The sequence below is a fragment of the Thunnus albacares genome, chromosome 24, assembly GCF_914725855.1.
Source record: "Thunnus albacares chromosome 24, fThuAlb1.1, whole genome shotgun sequence".
Lineage (NCBI taxonomy): Eukaryota > Metazoa > Chordata > Actinopteri > Scombriformes > Scombridae > Thunnus > Thunnus albacares.
Window position 1 is genome coordinate 10,284,677 of NC_058129.1, and position 23,758 is coordinate 10,308,434.

Here is a 23,758-nt window from a genome sequence, read left to right on the forward strand (position 1 = left end):
CTAATACACCGACTCGATGGCGACATTATCATACCTGCAAACTAAACGTCAGTTCCTGCTACTTGCTGTTAAACTCAGCTACAGTAACGTTACCATGTCCAAAGAGAGCTTCAACTTCAGCTTTGCTTGGCTCAGTGACTGAACTTGGTGTATTCATTTTTCTCTGGGTCAGGAGCTTCTCAACGCCTTGTATCCTGTGGCGTACGGTCAATGCATATCAAAACACCTTTTTAATATACCTTTTTTTGGTTTTTAAGCCTTCTTACAGTCTGTTTTGGAAGCGACCCATTTTTCATCCCACATGAGTTGGCAGGGCCGTGATGGGAACTGTGGTCAAAACTGTTTTTATGCCAAATAGAAGTAAGAAAAAGAAAACAAATAGACAAAATGTGCCTTTCATTTAGCATTATCGGTACATTTTTTTGACGTCACTAACCGCTCAGATTGTCCGATAATCTGATTGACCGACTTATCTTTACCCGTTCATACCCTGTGGCGTGTTGAATAAAAACTGGCCTTGAACATGTATAGTGATGTTGATATGATAATTGCATTTCTGCATTTATCTTGAAAATCATTTTATCTCATGCCTGCTAAGACACGTGGTGACTACGCCAAAAGCCTGTAAGATAGATGGAACAGGTTGGTGTAGCACCTGCCTGACTCACTTCCCACAGTGCCTCTGGGCAAACTGTGGGTTTCACCCTTGATTGGCTTTTCTTGCTTTTTTTAATCCTGCAACACACTGCAGGATCTTTTCTGTCTCCACACCTTGTTCCTCCTTCTGAGCCACAGCCAGAAACTTCCTTTTTTCTACCTCCTTGGCTAGATCTTTCAAGGTCAGTTTTAGGGGATAAATAAAGGGAGTGAAAACTGAAGAAGGGTTAAACGATAAAATGCCTCTGAACATGGAGAAAGTGCTGATAAAAGTGAGGATTAATTACGTGTTATTTCTTAAAGAATTTCACAAGGTTTCCTGCTTAATCTGACCTGGTCACATTCCACTGCTGCTATTAAACCATGCGGGTCAAAGTTTATGTCATCAGTACAAGTCAAGATGTTTTGGAATCTCCCCTCCTGTCCAGATAAGCCGTCATGAGTTTCAAACTGCTTATTCTCTTGTTGATGTGTTGTTGAATTTGATAAATATGCTGCTGATTTATTCATGGGGAAATCGCATCTTAATAATTAAAGATTCCTGAGTATATGAACGGATGTTTCGCCGTGAAGCGATCGTGCGTGCGTCAAGCATTAGTCATTTTTCTTTGAACAACACTTCTAAAGCAGCCTGGACACAATTATCCAGTATTTTTTTTTTTTTTTTTCAGTTGTATTTACCGCCTGAAAGCTGAGATGAACAGTGCTTTCTTTTCTAAACGCCTAAATGTCCGTGTTTCCCGCAGGACATGAATGTGGCATAAATGTAATTCCCATAATGCACAGCTACGTACTGTCCTCATTCCCAACCATCTGCCACTTCTTGGATTCATTTGTAAGACGACTAGTGTTGGCTTCCAAAAAGGATTATTCACCTTTTTTTTTTTTTTTATGTGAACTATTTTTGGGAGAAACAGCAATGAGCATTGAGCTACTATTACTTTAAAAAGTTTAATTTTATGTTTATTCTGTGATGTCGATATTGCACCCGAGCCCTTATTTATAACTTCCCCTTTTTTTGGTGGCATTTTCATATGCAAATCATCAAAACAAGTCATCAATTATGATCAAACTGAGCCTGTAATTTGAGTTTAGCAGTTATCCAGCAACACCACTTTGAGCCAGCCTCTCAGTTTTTATTATTAACCCCCCATGTCTTCACTGCCGACACGCAATTCATCAAAGCATCTAATGTCTTTTTCCTTTTCCCTGTTGTGAAAAGGTGGAGGTACGGTAAGACTTCTGTTGTTGTTGTGGATACATCAGAAAGCAAAGTCGTGCTCCCAACAGGATATCCAGCAGCGAGCGAGTTCTCCAATTTTTTTAATTTCCTCTCGCAGAGTGACTCACGAGGCTTCTTTATGAGTCATAAAAAGCAAAAAAAAAAAACAAAGCAGCGTTAAAAAGCTGCTCTTTTAACAACTGCTCAAACTCTTAAATATCACATTTCCATAGCCAAATAGTTTCAGGAAGCCAAGAACTGAAATCAGCTGATATCAGAACAAAACGAGCCCAGAGTGAAAGAGTGTTTGTGTGTGAGTGAAAGAGAGGTTAGTGTGTTACTTGAACAGGCAAGTCATTAACCTTTCTTATCGTTCCTCTGGGTGTGTTTCATAAACTCTCACACTCACCTACGCAATTTACAGCTTTGTCTTGAGCTCTTTGTATGTTCAGCTCTCCTTCAGTCACTGACCTTGATATGATCTTGTTGACTTAACCTCACCCTAATCCCAATTTTAAACTTCAACTGAATCCAAAGTCTTAATCATAAGACACTTCTTGTTAATTTGAAGGCAACACAATGAGTAACTACTGGTGATTCAGTCGCTCCACCCTTAAAAAAATGAGAAATAGCCGCATTTAATAGTTGAATCCTCACTGTTAAACCTTCGTTTTGAGTTCGACTTATGACAATTCCAAGTCGAAATCTGGTAGCGTTTTAAACATTTGCACTCCTTTTGATGATATTTTTGTTTTTCATGCCTTCACTTCCATTTTAACAGGTCTGTTTTTAATAAGAAGTCTCTCTCAGGCTTATACGTTTCCTAAATGTAGGTGAGTTTTTTTCCCCCCACTCAACATCAAAGTACAGCGGAGTGGCGGAGTGGAGTGGAGGTGGGGGGGGAGAAAAAAACGGCACAGGAGAAGTCATTGCTTACCTTGATTATGTCATTATGTCATTGTTTTTTTTTTTCTTTTACATGTTTCGCCACAAAAATAAGCTGGGAAATTGGTTGAAACTAAACAGTGCAGTAAACAAGCTCCTCTCGACTCAATTCATAATATGCCTCCAGTAGACACTTGAGAATAATGCAGAGGAAAGAGAAGAGAAAAACGCTGCTGATTCTCCACCAGAAAGGATTAAGAGTGAAACTACATTTTTAAAAATGAATGAACGTGGGGTTTGATGTGCGCTAAACTACAAAAGATACCTGCAGCTCTTCCTGATAAATGTCCCAAAGTAGATTATATTAGAACAACTTGCAACCTAACTAACTTGTGCTAAACTACAGGCTGTGACTGTCACTCAACACTTTCTGCAGTTGCTTCCCGGTAAAAGCCGTCAATTCTCATCGCTGATCACTGGAAGGCTTTTGACTGTGAAGAAGCTGCAGGAAGTGTTTTCTTTGCATAAACGTCAGACATAGTTTTTAGTGTGTATGAGTGTGAGTGAGAAGTCGCAGTTTCTTATCTTTCACATTTGTATTCACCATGAGTTAGGTGTTTCTAAATGTATTCCTAAAATGTTCCTTTTGTCTCTTTTCCTGTCAGTCATCCCCAACACCCTCAAGGTTTCCCCGCAGACCCCGCCCCCAGTCGTCCCAGAGGGAAGTGACATCACGCTCTCCTGCAACGTCACCCGGGAACTCACCCACCCCACCTACCTGTCCGTCACCTGGTTGCTGAAGAAGGGGGCGACGTCTGAGGAGATTTTGACTTTCGGTCCTCAGGGAGGCGTGGTTACAGGGCAGAAGTACGCCAGGCGCTACGCCGACGGAGGCGTCCGATTGGTTCCCGGGAAGAACGGATTGTTTGAGTTGGTGATTTCCAGAGTGACCACGTCTGATGAAGGGATTTATGAATGCAACGGAACGGAGTGGACACATGAAAATACAGGGAAATGGGTAAAAATCGTGGAGAAGACAAAAGAGATGGGGACTGTTGCTGTTACTCCTACAGGTAAGGAGACAGACCGAACCCACAGTAATCTACACTGTAACAAACACAGGTTAACTTATAAGACTAATAGTTTAAAATGATGCAAAATGAGGCTGAAAGACTCTTGAACCTTTCTCTTCTGACACCATTTTCACACATAAGTGAGTAGTGTAGTTGCTAAACCATAGAGTCATAACCTTTTATGACATTATTTGCTAAGCAGAGTTGTGCACTTGCAGTTCATTAAAGCTGGTCGCTGGTAGTGTTCACCCTGGAGACTCAACATGGAGGACGGTGTAGGCGTGTTAGTCATTTTATTGGATTTCTTTTCATGATTTGGGTTCCTCATGAAAAGATTACAAACTATACAGAGTAATTGTTTACTGCAGGTTGCTTAAGTTGTAATAAAAAACCTACATCTAATCATCTGTGTGGTGTAGCAAGTAGTTCACATGGTTGAGTTACAGTTTGTATGCAGGTCAATATCTGTAAACCAGTTTCTTATAATTTAAATCAATGCATTTTTTCCAGAAGAAATTGGTCCGTTTTCCCCCCAGTATGTTGTTGATGGTGATTTAGGAGATATTATATTGGCTTGATTAACAGGTGTTTCTGTAGTAGTAGGCCCTACTTGTAGTAGCAGCACTACTACTAGCAGAAGTAGTAGCAGTTGTAGTAATATATAGTGCTTTTCAGAACTAGTTTTACAAAGTGCTTCACAGACATAAAAACTGAAAATAAAATAGTAAAATAACAACAAATTGATAGAATACAGAAGGATAAAAACGAATAAAAAGCCAGTTTATAGTGTTTGCTGTCCGGCTTTAGCTCCATGCATGAGTCCTTCTCTTGGTTTTTGGCTCCAGTAGCTGAAAGAGATGGTAGCAGGTGGTAAATCCAGGCTTCAAAAACCTGAGGGTCACCTACTGTACAGGCCACAGGTGATCCTGTGCAACATACACTCGGCATTAGGAGGTTCACCACACATGATTAGCAGTACTGTAATTGCGGCTGAAGTAGAAGTAAGAATTTGTAGATAATTTCCCTGAAGGGAGCGATAGATAATCCTCAAATCTTAGTCTTGATAAAAGAGGTTACTGTGTGTTTGAAGTTTTCTGTGCTGCTGTGTTGGATGTCGAGTGAGATTGGAAGAAAATAATAGATAAAAAGAGAGGATAGAGGAATGAAGGCAAGGACGTGGGAGAGTTGTCTCTGTTGTGTGGCTGCCTTTATTTTAATGGCATCCTCTCGTCCGTGAGACTTTTCTTCTTTCTGCCTCGCTCTGTCCCGGGAGGCGGGTGACCCTCACTCTCTGTCTTTCTGTCTTATTTTGTCCTTAGAGAGGCCCCAACACACACACACACACACACACACACACATACACTTGCTCTCATTCATTGCGGTTGCTGTGGTCACCATATCTTATATCTTTCTGGGTTACCATATCCTCTTAAGTGCTGGAAAACACCCAGCGGTTCATAATGAAACCAGAGATGAGCAGCACACACACACACACACACACACACACACACACACACACAGGTCTCGGTCTCAGGTCCATTGTGTCCCAGTCAGTTCATATTGACTTACTGACTTGAGTAAAGAGGATGAGAAAAGTCAAACAGAGCAGGCTTTGTGTCTTTTGTCCTTTTCCAGACACCATACAGAGAATCGTCCTCACATACTGCTGTCTAGGTTGTTACTGGAGACCGTTTATCCAACTGTTGGTTTGAAGATACCCAGGAAAGATTATTAAGTTCTTCTTTAGCATCACCACTTGAAAGAATGCTATGGGAAAGAAGAAGTACTCCGGAGCATTGCCGATGAATATTTACATTGTCTTTTTAAGATTCTATATATTGTATCTTGTCCGATTTTTAAGTAGAAATGATTGAAAGTACAGCAACTGATGGTTTGCAATCGTTTCCTAATAGGTGCTATATTATTCACCACTATGATGGCAGTTTCCAGTAGGAACTTACTTTCTCAAGTAACTGATTAGTCATTTTGTCTATAAAATGTCTTATTTTATCTCATCAACAGTCCAAAATCTAAAAATATTCTATTTGCGATCATATTTGTTTTTTTTATTAAAGGAAAACTGTGGTCTATTACAACTTGAGTTTTATTTTAATAGCTTTAGCTATCAGTTCTATCAGTTACACAGGATACATCGATCCAACTTTTTCTCTACTGATAGATTTTAATCAACTAATCGTTGCAGCTCCAGTTACACATGCATGTTCAAACTGTATGCATTAGCACTGCTACTAAGGATAATTTTCCTTTTCCATAATCATAATGTATAGATTAATTCTTTGATTAACTCTTTGAATCTGATTTGATGCCATGGAAGTCAAATATCATATTTCTACTTCTGAGTAACTAATTTGAAGCCGTTTCTCTGATGCTTTGCAGAAAAGCAACAGAACGTGGCAACAAACTTTAGTCCGCTTACAAAGTACCTTTATGTGATGTGCAGAGCTAATACATGACATGCAAAGGACCCTTGACAATAGACCAAAGTTAACACACTGGAGAGTGAAATATCAGAAATTTATAACCAAAATGTCACAATATGAGTCGCTACGACCCATGTTTACAAACCAACCAATCAGAATACACTGACAAGTTAGCGTCATGCTACTGTTAAACACATATTCATCTCTAGAAAACTGGCATTCCACTTTTTCCTCTTTTCCCTTCACCGCGACACAATCTCCTCCTGCTCTTTTGAGGTTTTTTCAAATGCATCCAAGTTACAGAGCTGCAGTATGGCCAAAGATTGTTTATTGTTTTTGCTACAGTGATGAGAGTGGTGTGGACTGTGACCAGGATGTGGAGTGACTATGCTGTTTTCCTGTAAATAAAAAGAGTGAAAAGCAAGCAAAAACATCTCATGTCTCAAAGGGTTACTTGTTTTTTTGTCAAAATGTAAAAATTGAGTTGTTTTGTGACTGTCAGCAGTCCCTATGTGATGTCTTCAAGTATATTTATTCTGATATGTCCATGCAATTTCCTCTAGTGTTGTTGTGTCTGTGCAGAAGAATTCAGTAATGCAGAAGGATCTTTTGAATTCTTGGACTTCTCAAAGACTAAACCTCTCTTTATTAAATCTTTATTTTGTTTATGCAGCATGTTGCTTGTACACACATAGAAAACAGTTTCATTAGGATAACTAACACCGTCTCTGTCCTCTCAAGGTCAGTCCCTCAGTGTGAAGGCTTCATCCTCCTCCTCTCCCTCCGCCGCGTCACTGCTCCTCTCCCCCGGGGACACGCTGACCCTCCTCTGCTCCGTCGCCGCCGACAACCTGCCCTCCCTCGCCCTGGAAGTGACCTGGCTGGCCGACGGGCGCGATATCATCACCATGGACCGCAGCGGGGTGGTGATCTCGAACACGTCCTCCAGCGGAGCGCAAGCGAAGCGAGGGGAGGCCAGCCTGGAGCGAACAGGATACGAGGAGTACAGGCTGGCGGTGAGGGGGGTGAGCGGGGAGGACGGAGGGGCGTACGCGTGCCGTATCCGAGCCTTCATCGAGAAGGGAGGAAGGAGCGCGGGTGGAGGAGGGAGGTGGCATATGGCAGCAGAGAAGACGTCCAGCCCCGTGACGGTGAAGGTGTCGCAGATCAGTGAGTAAAAAACAACAGCATGTTTTATGTTTCTGTGTCTGGTTTTAACATCAGATAATGACATGAGGACTTGAGAATATAATGTATAGATAAGATTAAACACTCATGAGTATCAAATTTGTTGTTTTTTTGTCAAAATTCTGACTGAAGCACTCATCCTCATCGAGTAATTTTGAAAAGCTGTAATTCTGACAACAAAATCAGTTGCAAATAATCCTTATCAGATGAATTATCAATTAGTTATTAGATACCAAACAGTCATTATGAATTCTAAGTCAAATATTTGGATTATTTTCATGATTAATTAATGTGTTGATTATGTTTTTTAGTAATCTATTCATCAATAAGTAAATGAAATGCCAGCATTTGGTGAGTAACGACCAAAATAACATTGTCAAATAGCTGATTGTTTGACCACCAGATGAAAACAATGATATAAAACTGAGGAAAAGCAGCAAATTCTCACATTGGAGAAGTTTGAACCAGCAAATAATTTCTCTCTGATAAATGACTTGTTCATTTATGAAAGTCAGCGTTGATTCACTGTATCAGCACTAATTATTAGATACTCATGAGAGTTTTATCATTTCCAACAGAATTTGTATTTTCTGCTGCAAATGAGCTTCCATATAATTGAGTGTAAACAAAACCACTGCCTCCCTGTACGCTGCATTTGACACAGGATTGCTGTAGGGCACGAAAACAGAAACTGTTTTGCAGTAAATAAAACAGTAGTGTTGTCATGTACAATATGAATGTGATTGCATAGGGGGTATGAATCCAAAAAAAAACAGTTTTTCTGCTTTGGGTAGAGGTGGATACAATGTCATCCTGATATGAAACTAAACATTGCCTGAGTTATCATCTTATCGCTGTTCTTGTCGCCTGAAACGTGCGAAGAATGTCTCTAAATCTCTCTATAGATTTGGGTTTTTATGGCTTTTAATATTTGATTTGATAAGAAATAACAGATTTATGACTGTGCAGCCTGATGGGTCCTATGGTGCTGCTCGTTTGCTTCGTAGCATGTTATTGGATAATATGCTGAACTGGGTCTTTTTTGGAAGTGGTCACCTTGGATTGCAGCATATCTGCGTATTGATTAATAGCCACTGTATTGATTTTGTCAATATCAACTGGCTGTTCAGGGGAGACATTGAGGTCTGTTGCACAGCCCTGATGTCCGGCACAGTGGAGTTCAGGACAGTGAGCATGTATTTCTGTACAATTTCATTAGTTGTGGATGTGTAAATGTGCCGCGGTGCCACAGATGAATCTGGAGTCTCAAGGGGAAACTCTTTAGTTCTCTAGTCAGCCTTTCGACTCCTGCTGCGAGGACGATCGATTAGTCATGCCTGTCCTGCTCTCTGCTACCTCTGGGTATGCTGTTAGTGTGTGTGTGTGTGTGTGTGCGTTGTCCTGATCCTGCCTCTAAAGAGCACCGATGTCAAACACGGTTGACACAGCAATCAATTACCGGCATGGTGGGTGGTCGTCTGTCTGTCTATCTGTCTGTCTTTTTGATATTTCCATCCATCATTCAGTATGTTTTTGAACTTTGCATCACGTAGCATTTTCTCTGATGAAGTAGAAAGGAGTTGGCTCGCAAGGTGATGTGTTGGATATGCGTTTAGATACGAGATTAGCGTCTCTGTTTTCCTCCTAAATGAACAAAAATTGAAGATGATCATTCATGCCTTCATTCTTCATTTTGTGGTTGATTTTTGACTCATAAGAGGGGATTTTCCAGTCTTATCTTAATCACATTAAATGACTTAATGTGATAACAATCAGCTGATCTAATACAGTCACCATTTCTGCTCTTGAGTAGTTTTTTTACTGAAAGCTCCCAGATAAACTTTTTCTTCATGTCTGTTCATTTCAAAGTTAGCTTCATGGCTTCAAGAAGGCTACTCAAGGAGGGGTGTAATGATGTTAATTTGTCCTGAACCTTTGAGGATTGGACTTTCTTTCGTTTGGTATACCCTATAAACCAAATAATCGCTGCTGAATTAGCCTAATACAGCCTAATTAGTATGTTGAGACCATCCCGAGTCTGAGATTTTCACTCCAGAAGCTTTGGTAGTGGGTTCTTTTAGCGAGAACCTGTCACTCAGGTTAGGTCCTGGTATCGATCATATTGTGAACACTTGTGTCAAACCTGTGGTAACAAACATGTTATATTTAGCTTGTTTGATCTGTTTAAGAACAGAAGGGTAAAAATGTCAGGTTGTGGTTTTACGGTGAGTTTACGGGCTGAAACTATTTAGTGACCGGGCCTGTGTTTTCCTGGAATCTCTGCTGGTTTTCTGGCAGCCTCAAATTGTTAACAGTTTTCACACCAGCATAAACAAGCTGATCCAAACAGGTGTGAAAGCACCTTTTAGAGTCACCTGTAATAACATCTTGATATTTGTTGACTCTACACTAACATTTCATCGTAGTTATTTTTACCGTAACGTTTCTTTTATGTTACTGAAAACCTACCAAGCCTTTAACCCTAAGACTCAACCACATCTTTTATGTACTGTCACAACCATATATTCAAGACTCATGTTAGTTCGGACAGAAAGAAACACTGATGGTGTTAGTGACGGAGAGACGAGCAGATTGATGGAGCCAGCTGCTGTTATGCCATAGCTGTTAGATATTTCTGACAAACTCCCAATTCCCATATCCTAATGAATGGAATACCCTTTAATGAATAAATAAATACGTGTTACATAATTGCTTTCAGTTCAGTTACAGCACTATATTTAATGCTTTTGGGAATTCCCATGAAGTGTTCTGGCAGACTGACTTGCTGAAAGTTTACTGTGAGTTCAAAGAGCCCAAGTGCCATTTTATTTCAGGGAATTGGCAATTAGTCGTCTTTGTCCCACTTTCTGTTTTTTTTTTTTGGGGGGGTGGGGGGTAAACCCTTATATGTACAGAATAAAAGAACTTTATTTATGGAGTCCAGTTTGCTTTGCTGCTTCCTGGCCATAATATTGTTAACTCTGATCAAAAACTCCTCACAGTGCTTCGTTCCCTCCATGGAGTCTGGAATGGATGGAAGCCACATAATACTGACGTCAAAAGGAAATTAGATAAACTTCATTATTTATTGGACGTTCAACTGACATGTCATTAACCCGTGAATCCTGCGTATTCTGGCAGATCGAGCACTTGAGGATCATTTTGTTGCCGCTCACTCAAAACCTGCTATATCAAGGAAACACGATATGAAACAAATCAAGGGAAGACTGCGACATTTCATAGATTCACCACCCATGATGACACATAAATGCTCGGTAATCTTCTGATAATCCAATTTCAGAGTTTCCCTGGGAATTGTATTTTTGTCAAGATTGAAATTCCACTAAATCTTCTTTAATATAAATGATAAAGCTCCTCTCAATGATTTAATATTAGTGGCGGATTCCTTCACCCTTTTCTCTTTCTAGGGTTTGATTGTTTGGGATTTATGAGGGCTCAATAATAAATAATAAGTCATTTAAAGCTGCTGACAGTTTATATTCTCTATATGCAGTTGAAACACAATAAGTCTGCGAAAAATCAGAATTTAGATCATCATGAGACACTGAAATCAGATTAATAAAATTAAAGCATACTGTTGAGACTCGACACGCCCATTCAATGGTAAGGGAATCTTTAAAATGGTTTAACAAATACACAGATCAAATTAAATACAAATTTTATTAAATTACAGAATAAAAAGGATTAAAATGTCATTGCAGCTGTTCCAGACTATATTGGACATCTGTTGAAAGGGAGGACCACATGACTGATATCTGATATTTACCAAGAGACTTTTATTGGTTCCTTACATCTCTTCTGTGTTTTTGTGGCTTTTTTGTCACTTCCTCTCTCGCTTTTTTCCTCCATTGTTGTTGTTCTGACTTCCCTGTTCTGTGGCCAGCAGCTTCCTCTTCGTTTAGCTTCAAAATACCCCCAAATTTTTTTTTAGAATTGTTTAGTCAGATGTAGTCAGTCTACAGTCAGATGCATCGCTTTTATGAACGCCTTTTTGAAAGAGAGGCTTCAGGTATTCATGAGAAACCAGAATCAGTGCTTACAAGTGGAGGTTAGGCAGATTAAATTCTATTTGTGATGCTTGGAGTGGAAGTATGAGGGGGTGTGTCCCGCGGGCCGTAATCCCACCGCCCGACTCTACTACGCAGACTGTGGTTCCAAATGACGTCCTACAAGCAAGATAGCAGCTCGAAGGAACAAGATATTTTGGCTTCACTTTTGCATAGCGGTAGGAAGTGGAGATGCGTCGTCCATCTTTATATACAGTCTATGTTCCTGGTATTGTGCGTGCAGGAACGTAGCTGCTTCACTGGGTTGCTGGTGCTTTTTATATATAGTACCAGCAGCAGAAAATGGCTCGTTTGCATAGCTGTTAATGTAGGAGAGTGACCAGTAAATGATATATCTGAATCTATGAACAGTAACACATGAGTGAAACTAAACCCCAAATCACATTACAAGCTACAAAAGCACTGAGAGATGAACATGGAGAAACCTTTTAAAAATGGAGCTTTCTCTAGTTTAAACTGGATTTTAACTGTCCTAGATGGTTGAAGCATCAGTGGAGTAGCAGGTGCATGTACAGTTTTCATATTGAACAGTGTACTTACATTTTTTTTGCAATATTAGGATAAAGCCACTTTTTTGTCAACAAATGTTTCAAAAAGGCTTCTTTGCACAATGTATTTTTACATAGAGGGTTTTTTTTCCTCACTATAAACAGCCATGATGTATTGATAGCATACATAAGACTCATGGGAGGTGTAGTTGTTGTATTCCACTCCAACAGTAGAGAAGTGTTGCAGAAGTGCTACTAGCTTTTCATGTTTATTTAACCAGAGTAGTTTCAGAAGACATTGTAGAACACGTCCTGACATTGGCTAACTTGTTTTTAGCCAAAGATTAAACCAAAGTATTTTATTTAAAGTGACAATCAGTCAGTCTCACAGGATGGTACGCAGTGTGAGCGCTGGTTGAAATGCATCCTGTATGTCAGCTGGAGCCTTTAGTTAAAATAACAACCATCTCTTCTAGATACACACAAGTTTACCGAAGCCTTGAGGATCCATGTTACATTTAGAAATATCAACCAGGCTTTATGGGTACACACACACACACACACACACACACACACACACACACCACAGTGAGTTAGTGAGAGGCTACAGCTGAAATATCAAGGAGTGTGATCAAGAGGATTTCATCAGTCTCTGCTGCATTTATGTGTGTGTGTGTGTGTGTGTGTTTACATGGGTGATAGTGTACACATGTTATCTGCATACTTATATATATATATAAATATATATATACATATATATAAGTGTGTGTGTGTGTGTGTGTGTGAGTAAAACTAGGTTTGTTGAAGGCTTTCTCCAGAGAGTAAATGCTACACACACATACACACTTCAAACACTGTCTTTATCTGTGTGTGTGTGTGTGTGTGTGTGTGTGTGTGTGTGTGTGTGTGTGTGTGTGTGTGTCCCACATACTCAGGGTATGAGGCTGTTCTAACTGGTGGAACTCTTACATTTTGGCCTGAGGGTACACATTCCTTCATACTGCGTCTACTCACACACGCGCACACACACACACACCATGAGAGCAACATTTCTAATTGACTATAGCGCATATATTTCATCCTTGTTCCTCTTGAGCTTAAACTAAACTCTGTGTGTGTGTGTGTGTGTGCGTGTGTGTATGTGCGTGTGTGTTGTCAACCAGTCAGTTCCTATTCTATTGATGTCCGGCCTTGAGGTTGACCGCTCTTCCCACGATGCTTTGCTATAAGCACAGCCGACCAGGAAGCACAAAAACAGTTGGAGAACTTGTTTAGGAGCCCCCCCACGGCAGGAACGTCACACACACACACATACACACTCTTAAACAGGGTGTAATTCCTCTCACCCTTGGCTACACTTCCCCTGTGTGCATATTGTTGTGTTAGCTGGAGTTGTTGTCAATGGAGCCACTTCACCAAAGAAAGGGACACTTGTGTTTCATGCACACTCATATTTCAAAGCGTATCAGAATGTTTATGAATATATGTATATATATATTTTAATATTGTGTAGTTAAGGCTCTTTTCTCATATTTACTTAGTATCTGTGACCACGTTTGGTATAGTTTTAGCCACTTCTTTCACACCTTTTATAAAAGGTTTGTACTCAGCTGCCACGTCAGTATCTTCTAATTTTACAATGTTCCTGTTAAACATGGAGAAAATGAGACCTGTACTAATTTTACACGGAAACTTGCATGTTTGATGAGGGGTTATGAATGTGTTCTCTGCTCGGCGGAGGCAGGCCGCTGTCAGAGGTTAATCCCCGATTCTTGTCATTCTACATTTATGGGCTGAATTTCACCATCAGAATCTACAGCGAAATGGTTTTGACAATCTGTACTTCTTTTATATCCTAATAGTGATTCCCATAGTTATTAGAGAGATTCTTGTGCACTCTTTCATGCAGTGTCATGCTTTTTCAACACAGAGAGTGGGAGGAGGGTGAAAAAAACGAGTCGGATAATCAGTTTTGACCAATTCAGAGTTACAAGTGTTCATCTCAGGTACATGTATCATATAAAAGGGGACTGGTGGCTGCTAGTTTTTAGTATATTTCTCATGTATAATTTAACTTGAGCCTTCTGCTGCTGCTTCTTTTGATTGTATTCTTCATCTGTAGCTCCCGCTCTCACCAGACTTCATCAGAAAATGGAGAAATTACAAATGTTCTGCAAACATTTTTGTGGTAACAAGTACGTAACACTCAGAAAATGTTTGTGTTAATAGAGGGATCAGGCCACAGTGATCGATTGACTGAGGTCGACGCACTCAGTGATCTCATGTGATCTTAGATAACGCTGGGAATGATCTAGATGAGAATCAACACTTCCACGTCTGAGATCATAGAGGTGGAAAAACAAGAGAGCGTAAATGAACAGTCCAATCTGGTTTCTCTGCAGCCGGGCCGGCCTCACGCTGCAAATTGAGTGATATGAGCGGACCTCTGTGCTGCTCAGCTGCTCCTCCACACTGAGAGGTCACACACCCCCCCCCCCCCCACTCCACTCCTCTGGAAGTGTTCCAGCATGACTGATATGAAAACCGGGAGACCTCAGTGCAGACACCCTGGAGCGTCTCCAATGGCCAGGTGGAGACTGCTGGAGAAAAGGCTTTGGTCCTCACACAGCAACCAAATAACCAACACTGCCTCGCATTAAAGCTGCATTGATCAATATTTTTTCATAAATAATAGATCACATGACTATTTAGTGTGACAGATTTTGCACTAATAGATACTTATGCTGTTCCCCTCAGCTATAAGGAGCTTTTTAGCCTCTTTTAGCTGGTTTTGGTTTTCCAGCCCGCAAACTTGGCTCCCACAAACTTAGTTTCTAGCAGCAGCAGGAGGCATTGATATGCTACCTGCACACTGAACAGCAGGCCGGCAAAGTAAGCAACTAGCCAATGAAAATGCTAGTAATTAGCATTTTAATCTTTCGCAAGTTTTGCTTAGACGGAACATATCATGCTTTTTGTGATTTTCCGTCATTTTTTTTTTATACTGTTTTGATGTCAGATGTCTATGTTAAAACTTGAGGTGTTGGAGAAAAAGCCAGGGCTGCATAATGGGCCACTATAAGATAGTCTTTTGAACTGTAAAATCATGCAAAGATATTCCAGTAGAGCTCCAGAATATAAATATAGACCTGGAAATGTGCATGATATGTCCCCCTTTAAAATTCAGTTTGGAACAGGGCACCTGGTGACTGGGGAAGCCAAGCAGCTTGACCAAACCCTGCTTTATAGAAACTCTGCACTTTGTAAAAGGGTTATTATGTTCATAGAGTGTGGGGACAAGCATGTAGTAATTGTTTCAGTGTTTGTGTGAAAGTATGTGTACCCCGAACAGAAGTATTTGACACAGGATTGACCAGTGGAAACCACACATTTTTCTCCCCTAAAGAAACAGTTTAAGATGCTTCCTGCAGCTCTCAGCCAGTCTCCTAAACTCACAAAGATCCATCCTTAGAGTGAAATTTAAAGCAGTTAAATTGAGGAGATTGTCCAGAGCCACAGGCTGTAGGAAGCTTCAGCCTGCGGTTTTATGATGTTTAGTATCTACTGTATACTGTTCAGTGTCGGCGCTTCCACCTTCATTCCTACTTTACCGCTGCGGTTTGTATGTGTGGAGAAAATGTTGGCATGATTTTCAAGATGCTTCCTCATCTATTATTTGAGGAGTATTTATTATTTAGCCTTTATATGTCCTACAGTATGCTATGACAGACTTGGCTCATTTTTCATTTTGAACATCTGCCTAGCATGTAGCATGAACACTGTGCATTACGATACTGATTAATATTTCATTTTTTAAATGTCAAGTAATAAATACCACCCAATACCTCCCAATGGGATTACATAATTTCTTATATATTGTACTGTAATTGACGTCTGACAATAGATGTGTAGAGACGGTTGGCTTGCTCTGATGTCTTTCCAGTCACGTGTCTTTATTGTAGTTGTAATTATAACAGAAGCCTGATATGAGTACAAACAGATTACTGTAATCTGACTGCACTCACAGTAATCAGATTACATGTTGTTTCAGCTGAGAGTACATCTGTTCAGTGTGTGTCAGCCTGTGCTTCCCCTCCGTCCTGGGAGACGCAGAGTGTTGACAGAAAAAGGGAACAGCTCGAGTGGCTTATTCATATCTGGTTTTTCTATCACACACACACACACATACTGCACACACACGCCCGCACACTCCGGTGAAACCAGAGCGTCTCACATGCTTTGGGTTGTTTTGGCAGAATACAACATTCTTCTGCTCCTGGAAACGGCTGACGCTGCTATGGTTGGGAGTTCAACTCCCTACCCGGCTCAATGGCACGGTCGCTGCCAAGGTTAGCGGTTCACTTCCGTCCCTCCTGCGTATTATCATCGTATTATTATCATGGCGTTCAGCCCACCTGTAAATGAGCTGTTGCAGAAACCACTGACAAAACACGTTCCAGTGAAATCCCGGCTTCACGCCTGCTGAACCCCTGCAGAAACACAACCGCTGAAGGCTGCACTTCCTTGTTTACTGTTACAGTGGGAGTGTATGTGTGTGTGCATGTAATGTGAGGACTATTTGTCGCTCTTGGCTTCTTGGATACACGTCCAAACACTTGATAGGATGAGGATATTTTGAGCGTCCATTTAAAGGCAATATGAAGTTTTGTGTGTGTGTGCTTCAGTTGTAGTTATGGTGTACATTACATCACCAAAGTGACGAGCAGGGCTGGATTAACCTGTTAACTGTCAACCAGACTCAGAGACAAACGTTTGAAATGATTTAAAGTTTATTTGAAAAGCTGTAGGAGGCTCATGCAGCTTGTCCTCATGTACTGTACATTGTTTTGCACAAGTCCTCATTTCCCCGAATCTCTCTAACAGAGTTGGCCAGTGCCAAGTTGGCATGACCCACAGAGCCACAAATTCATGGGAAATGCATTAGTTTGAAACAAACTAGAATTATCCTTTTTAAGATTAGGTGAAAATGGGGTGCTATAGTGGGTTATGGCGCTGACTGCAATGCCCCCAGTTTGCGTCCAGCAGGAGGACTTTGTTGTAAGTCATTTCCAATGTGTCTCTCCCCTCATTTCCTTCCATCTCTCTACTGTCTGCTATCTAACCAAGGTGAAAAATGCCACCAAGCACCCCAAAAAATGTTGGGTAAAAATGTAGGAGCCTTAACGTTCATTTGTATTTATGTACCGACGATAGCTGCGCCGTAGCTGACATGCGCCTCCCCAGAAATGTAACTACACATTGGGGCTATGATGCTTAAAAGACCAGTGTGTAAGATTTAGTGGCATGTAGCGGTGAGGTGGCGGATTGCAACCAAATGAATACCCCTCCCCTTCCAAGGGTGTAGGAGAACCTACGATGGCAGCAAAACAAACAAAAAAATGCTTAAGGCCTTTTCTAGAGCCAGTGTTTGGTTTGTCTGTTCTGGGCTACTGTAGAAACATGGCGGTGCAACATGGAAGAGGACCTACTCCCTATGTAGATATAAAGGGGTCATTCTAAAGTAATGAAAACACAACGGGATTATACGCTGATTAAAACATGCTTATGAATATTATATTCCATTTTTGCTAAATCCGTCCCACTAGATGCCACTAAATTCTTCACTCTAAACCCCTCCTCCGAATAGATAGATGTTCCTCAGACCCAAAGGAACAGAGCTGGGGCTGTTCTAGAGGGAATCTGACCTGCAACAGGCCAGCAACCTCCTATTATGGGTCTGGGAGCAGCCTAAAGCAGGAGAGAGAGCGATGAGAACAAAGAAGGAGGAGGAGGAGGAGAGAAAGGGGAGTATGGACAGACAAGCAAACAAACTATAAAAAGAAGTGGTTGGATAGGAGTGAGGAGGGGGAGAAAAAAAAAAAAAAAAAAAAAAAAAAACTTTCCTGACTCATCCTGGTTTCACCCTGGCGCCCAACCAGAGATCCCCCACAACAACACTGCAGCTTTTTTCTCTTTTTCTTTCTTCTCTTTCCTCCCCTCTGCTCTCTTCCCTCTATATCCTTACACACAAACACACATAATGCCTACCCACACTAACACACACACACACACACACACACACACACACCATGTGCATCTAGAATTAAGCCAAAATTTTCATGATATTGTTTTTATGGGGTTACTGACTTGTCGTCTTTGCCTCTCTTGTTTGTACTGTCCTTAATCATATGTGTTTTCATGTTAATCACGTATCCTGCATTCAATTTGTGTTAATCACACATCTTGCACTGAATAAAGGGGGGTTTGGGGGGGGGGGGGAACCACACTGGACCTTTTAAGGAGATACCGCATGAGGACAGGAAGAAATAGTGATGTTGTTTGTTTTCTCAGACAAGTATCTGGTGCCTTTGGAGATTTTTCAGAGTGAAGATAACATGAAGAAGGAAAAAAAAAAAAACGAGCTGAAACGAGGCTCAGTTATCTTTTCAGTAGAAGACATCGGCTCATATGCAGCAAAAACATCTCCTCTACAAAACAACAGAAATATAGTGACCTCGCAGAACGATCCCATATTCGGTAATGAATCAAGGCAAACCTTCACTACGCGGCTCAAAGCACAAAGCGAATGAAATAATGTAAATACTGTTACTGTGGGGAATACAAATCAAATCACGATATGGTTTGATCACATTTGATACATCCATCTAGTGTTGGTACTATTAAGATGAGAAATCCAGCGCTGACTGCCAATTAACAGTCAACCTGGTACTTTTTATGGCCCCTGAGCGTCTGGGGCCACAGGGCAGTTGCCTGCTTTGCTCAATTGTTAATCCAGCATTGGTGGTTATTAGTGTTTTTGATTTCTAAATTGAACAAGCAGCATGTTTGCTAATGAGTAGCAGAAAAAATAATGAATGAAACATCATAACGTTTGAAATATACCATTAAGTGGCAAATGAATGTGTCACCGCTATATTAATAGCAAACTAAGAGTCTCTAACTAATAGTAGCTTCTTAAAATGACCACATACTGTATGCAGCGCGATGCAGATGAAAGCAGCTTGTTGTGTTATTGACATTGACCTATTTTTTTTCCTCACTCTGCCTCCCCGAGCCACACGCAGCCACACACTAATAGATTCCTTTTTTCTTTCTTTTTAAAGCTTGTTTTTGCGCAATTTCTGCTCTGCTAAACTCTAGCGGAGTGCAGAGGAGCAGTTCGAGTCAGACTCAGTTGTAAGGAACGTGTAACTGTGAGGTCAGCAGCATCACTGGAGTTTTTTTTTTATATTGACAGAAATCTACAGGATTTGGGATGGTGATGTCTTGTTGTCATGCAGGTAGAAAGTCACCAAACTCCCTTTTAAAATCTAGCAGTCTTGCTTTTTTTTTCTTTACTTTCCTCTGCAAGGAGCAATCACTGTGAGACACTGTGAAGTCAAACACTGTGTGCTATCCGAGCTGCAATAATTATTTTCATTATTGATGAAGCTATCCGTTATTTTATCCATTAATCTTTACAATCTATGTCTTTCAGTTCCTTATTTTATCTGACTGACTGTCCAAAATTACAAATGCCTTTAATTTACTGCATTAATGAATCAGAGAAAAGGAGCAAAATCTCCCATTTGAGAAGCTTCACTCAGCAACTGTTTTCTTAATGTACGACATAAACAATGTATTAACAATTGATTCATTTTCTTTCAACTGATCAATAAAGCCCCATACTGCTTGTAAACTGCCAAATGTTACGGCAGATTAACAATTAAAATGTAAAAGAGAAATGTAATTAACTCTTTAAATGATAAAAAACCTGCTAAATTAGATTAAATCGCTAATTTCAATAGCTTATTATGATTTTAAATATTTAAAAGTTTTTGCTGTTTTGAATCACTAGACTAGTGCTGTAGCTGTGTGTCATCAATTTTGTCCTGAATTGCTTTCAGTCTTCATGCAAGAATCCTTAATATTATTAGTATGCCTGAAATTACGCTGTCTTAATTTTAAAGTCTTTACTGGGGCTTGAAAATATGAATATACTTAAGATGTTAAAAGTCTTAGAAGTTTCAGAAATCCTCATCTGGTCCTCTAGTAGGACGGAAATTACTTGATTTACTTTTACTTTTTTTTTTAAGTATTATACTCATTGTTTTTTAAAGGGGTCTAATTTGATTCAACTTTCAGGCTTATTTTTATTATTATGCTGAAATTTCAATAGTAGTCCTGATATAAATGTTCTACTTTGGGGAAAAAAAATAAATTGTCAGATGTATTTATAGAAATCGGGCACAAAATATTGGTGAAAAAAAAAATTCAGTGTCACTGTTGGCTTCATCAAAATGTAAACGTGTGTAATGCAGTGTACAGTTTTACAGTCTCAGAGCTCTTGAACTGGTGACGTGAGCTTGTGTTGCTCTACTAAAAAAGGCAACATTTCAGTCTGAGCGAGAGACAGACAGTGTGTGAGAGAGAGAGAGAGAGAGAGAGAGAGAGAGCGGTGCGTGGTTAATTGGCAGGGAAGCTTCACACACTCATCGATCAAAGTGTGTGTGTGTGTGTGAGTTTCACAGCAGATGGTGACAGTGCATGAGTCAGTGTGTGTGTGTGTGTGACGTCCAGTCGACATCATGCATACCCCTCCTCCTTTGCCAAACATACATACGTGCACACACAGGCGTACGTACTTGTATTTATAGCATTTCCACTGTGTGTGTGTGTGTGTGTGTGTGTGCGTACCAGCACACTCTGTTTTATGTTACTGACTACTTGTAAAAACATATATATCTGTGTGGGTCTGTGTGTGGGATATCTCACTGTTAGGCAGGTGGAAATCTTTGTGTGTGTTTCCTGTTCATTGATGCGTAAAGGTGCAATCTGGATGTCTGACTGAGAGGACCTGCCTCACCATTAACACACACACACACACACACACACTATTAACACTGATACACACCTCATCTCACACAGTTAAACAGTGTTATTTCAGGTCTATTTCTGTTGTCTGTCTCTATCACACAGCTCTATTTAAGGACCAAACCACTTTTAAAAAAAAAGTACAGTATTCACTTTGTATTTGTCTGGTGATGTTCAAGTGTCGTAAAGAGACAAAACCCGGCAATGACTGATGAAATAACACCCCGCTGGGATGGGAATCGTTTCCCTTGAGGCAGCACAATAACTCTAATTATGATATTATTATGTTTGAGTTGTTGTTCGATCATCAGGACGCTGATTCCCATGTGAGCCTCGTATTCTTGTATTCATTTCAGCCCCTCGTACTGTACATATTTTGGGCTACTGCAAGGCTGAAAATGATAGGAAAGTATGAGTAGAAAAAATTGGTTAGACCCACTTGTCCTCATACTGTATGTGATGATGCTATTACAGTAGAAAGCAAAAAAGGATCTAAAGAATCTGATTTAAACAGGAGCCGGTTGCATTCGCTGTTTGTAAATTCAAAAATAGCCTAATTATAACGTCAGTGTTTACTAAGTGGAGATTTACATATCACTAGATTAAAACCACACCACACACAGTAGTTCTTGCATAGAAATGAGTTGATAGTAAATATTTATATCTACTAACTGCCAGGTGGAACATATTTGGAGTGTGGTTGATGTATTTTACATGCAAACTTAGAAAATATCAAAGAATACTTAAGTCAATTTAAGAAACCATAGCTAGTATATCTGAGACCTGCTCAACTGTGAGAAGGGTGTGGATTTCGACTTGAACGGATATGAATTCAGCTACATGAATAGGGAGAACAAAAAATGAGGTGTGGCTCTGTATTTGCATGAAAGCCTCAATTATAAGGTAGTGGAAAACATGACGACTACTATTGATGATGGATTACCTTAGAAATCTACATGGGGAAAAAAAAGAAAAATGTATTTGTTGGCTGTGTATATGTAGAGCACTTGGATATAACATTGAAATATTTAAGGATAGTGTGAAAGTTTGCCAAAACAAATCAGAAGGTTACGTTCATTTGTGGGGGATTTCAATATAGACCTGTTCAAATCGCACAAAATGACTGAGTTTATTGATGAAATGTATAGTATGAGTCTATATCCAATTATCACTAAGCCAAGAATAATAATATCACACTGTGCCACTCTAATAGACTGATATATTTACATATAATATGGATAATGATATAGTGAGCAGGCTACTAATGAATGATATCTGTGACCGTTTGTTTTTGTGATTTATGACCGTGATTATTGGGAGGTGAAGGATGGCAGTAAAATTACATACAGGAGAGTGAGAACAGCCGAATTCATAAATACATTTAGAAGTGAATTAATATCACAAAACTAGAGGGAAAAAAATGTATGAATGAGATGACAAAGCCTAGAAACATTTCTAAAAATATTTAAATCATTATGACAAAAACTGTCCAATAAAACAATGCAGCAGGAAGTAAAATTATACGGGTATGCTGTGGATCACAAAGGGATTATATAATGACTGCAAAAAAAAGACTAGCCTGTATAGAGAATTCATAAAATATACAACTAGGCAGAAAATAGAGAAGATACAAAAATAAGTTAAATAATATTATGAGGATATGGAAGAAGGAATATTTTAACAAAATATTAGAGAATAACAAAAAACAATATCAAGGGCATATGGAGTGTTTTTAATTACATTATTAGAAATAGATCAACAAACACAAGTTACCCTGAATATTTTATTGGCAATGATTAAGACTATAAACAATATGAATGATGTGGTTACTGGGTTTAACAGATTTTTTTTTGTAAGTGTGGGACCAAAGTTGGCAGAAGAAATCAATGATTCACAGCCAAAAGAAGGAGGAAGGATGTTGAGGATTATAGAGATAGAAGTCCAAGCTCAATTTCTCTGAGAGAGCTGTAGAAGAAAAGGAAATTATTGACATTGTTTTAGCAAGTGTAAGAATAAAATGTCTACTGACTGGAATGAAATTGAGTCATAAAAGTCATTGATTGTATTGTAAACCCACAAACTTACATCTGAATGTCGGACAGTTTCATTGAGGAACATAAATTGTTGGCGGACAGTAGGGTATCAGTAGGGATTCAGAACAAACAGATCAACATCTATGGCATTAATGGAGTTAATAGAAGGAATAACCAGTTGTAGAGATAATAAGAAGTATGCAGTGGGAGTATTTATAGAATTTAAAAAAGCATTTGATACTATGGATCATGATATAGTACTCAATAAAATGGAAAGGGGTCAGTATTAGGCTCTAAATTGTTCATTTATTTTGTATATGATTGACATCTGTAAGGTATCAAGAATAGCGAAATTTGTTTTATTTGCAGACGACACCATTATTTTCTGTTCTGGGCAAAATTAGCAGCAGGTGGTCACGATAGAAATGAGTCAATTAAAAATGTGGTTTGACAAATTATCATTAAATTTGAACAAAACTCATTTTGTTTGGATATTGTAAAATAAAAAACACAAGTTCAAGTGATGATAGACAATGTTCATGTATAAAAATAAGTTTCTGGGTGTGATATTAGACCATAAAAACTGTTGTAAACTTCTTTTAAGATATGTGCCGGCAGAGTTGGCAGAGAGCGTTGCAGTTCTGGGAAAAACAAGACAGATTCTGGATCATAAAGCTTTGTACACTCTGTATTGTTTACTTGTATCTGAATTACTGTGTGGAGGTGTGGGGTAAGGCGTACAAAAGCACCTTACAATCATTATGCATACTACAAAAAAGAGCCATAAGGATAGTAAACAATGTAGGACA

At 39.6% G+C, this 23,758-nt stretch overlaps 1 protein-coding gene across 2 annotated transcripts in view; it reads left to right on the top strand.

Annotated features, from left to right (window-relative positions):
* ptgfrnb (prostaglandin F2 receptor inhibitor b) overlaps window positions 1–23,758 on the top strand; it is an 89,703-nt gene that overhangs the window by 30,056 nt on the left and 35,889 nt on the right. For both annotated transcript variants that reach the window (XM_044344743.1, XM_044344742.1), the window contains exons 4-5: window positions 3,430–3,837; window positions 7,020–7,448. In XM_044344743.1, the coding sequence (XP_044200678.1) occupies window positions 3,430–3,837; window positions 7,020–7,448 (837 nt within the window). The remainder of the gene's footprint in view (window positions 1–3,429; window positions 3,838–7,019; window positions 7,449–23,758) is intronic.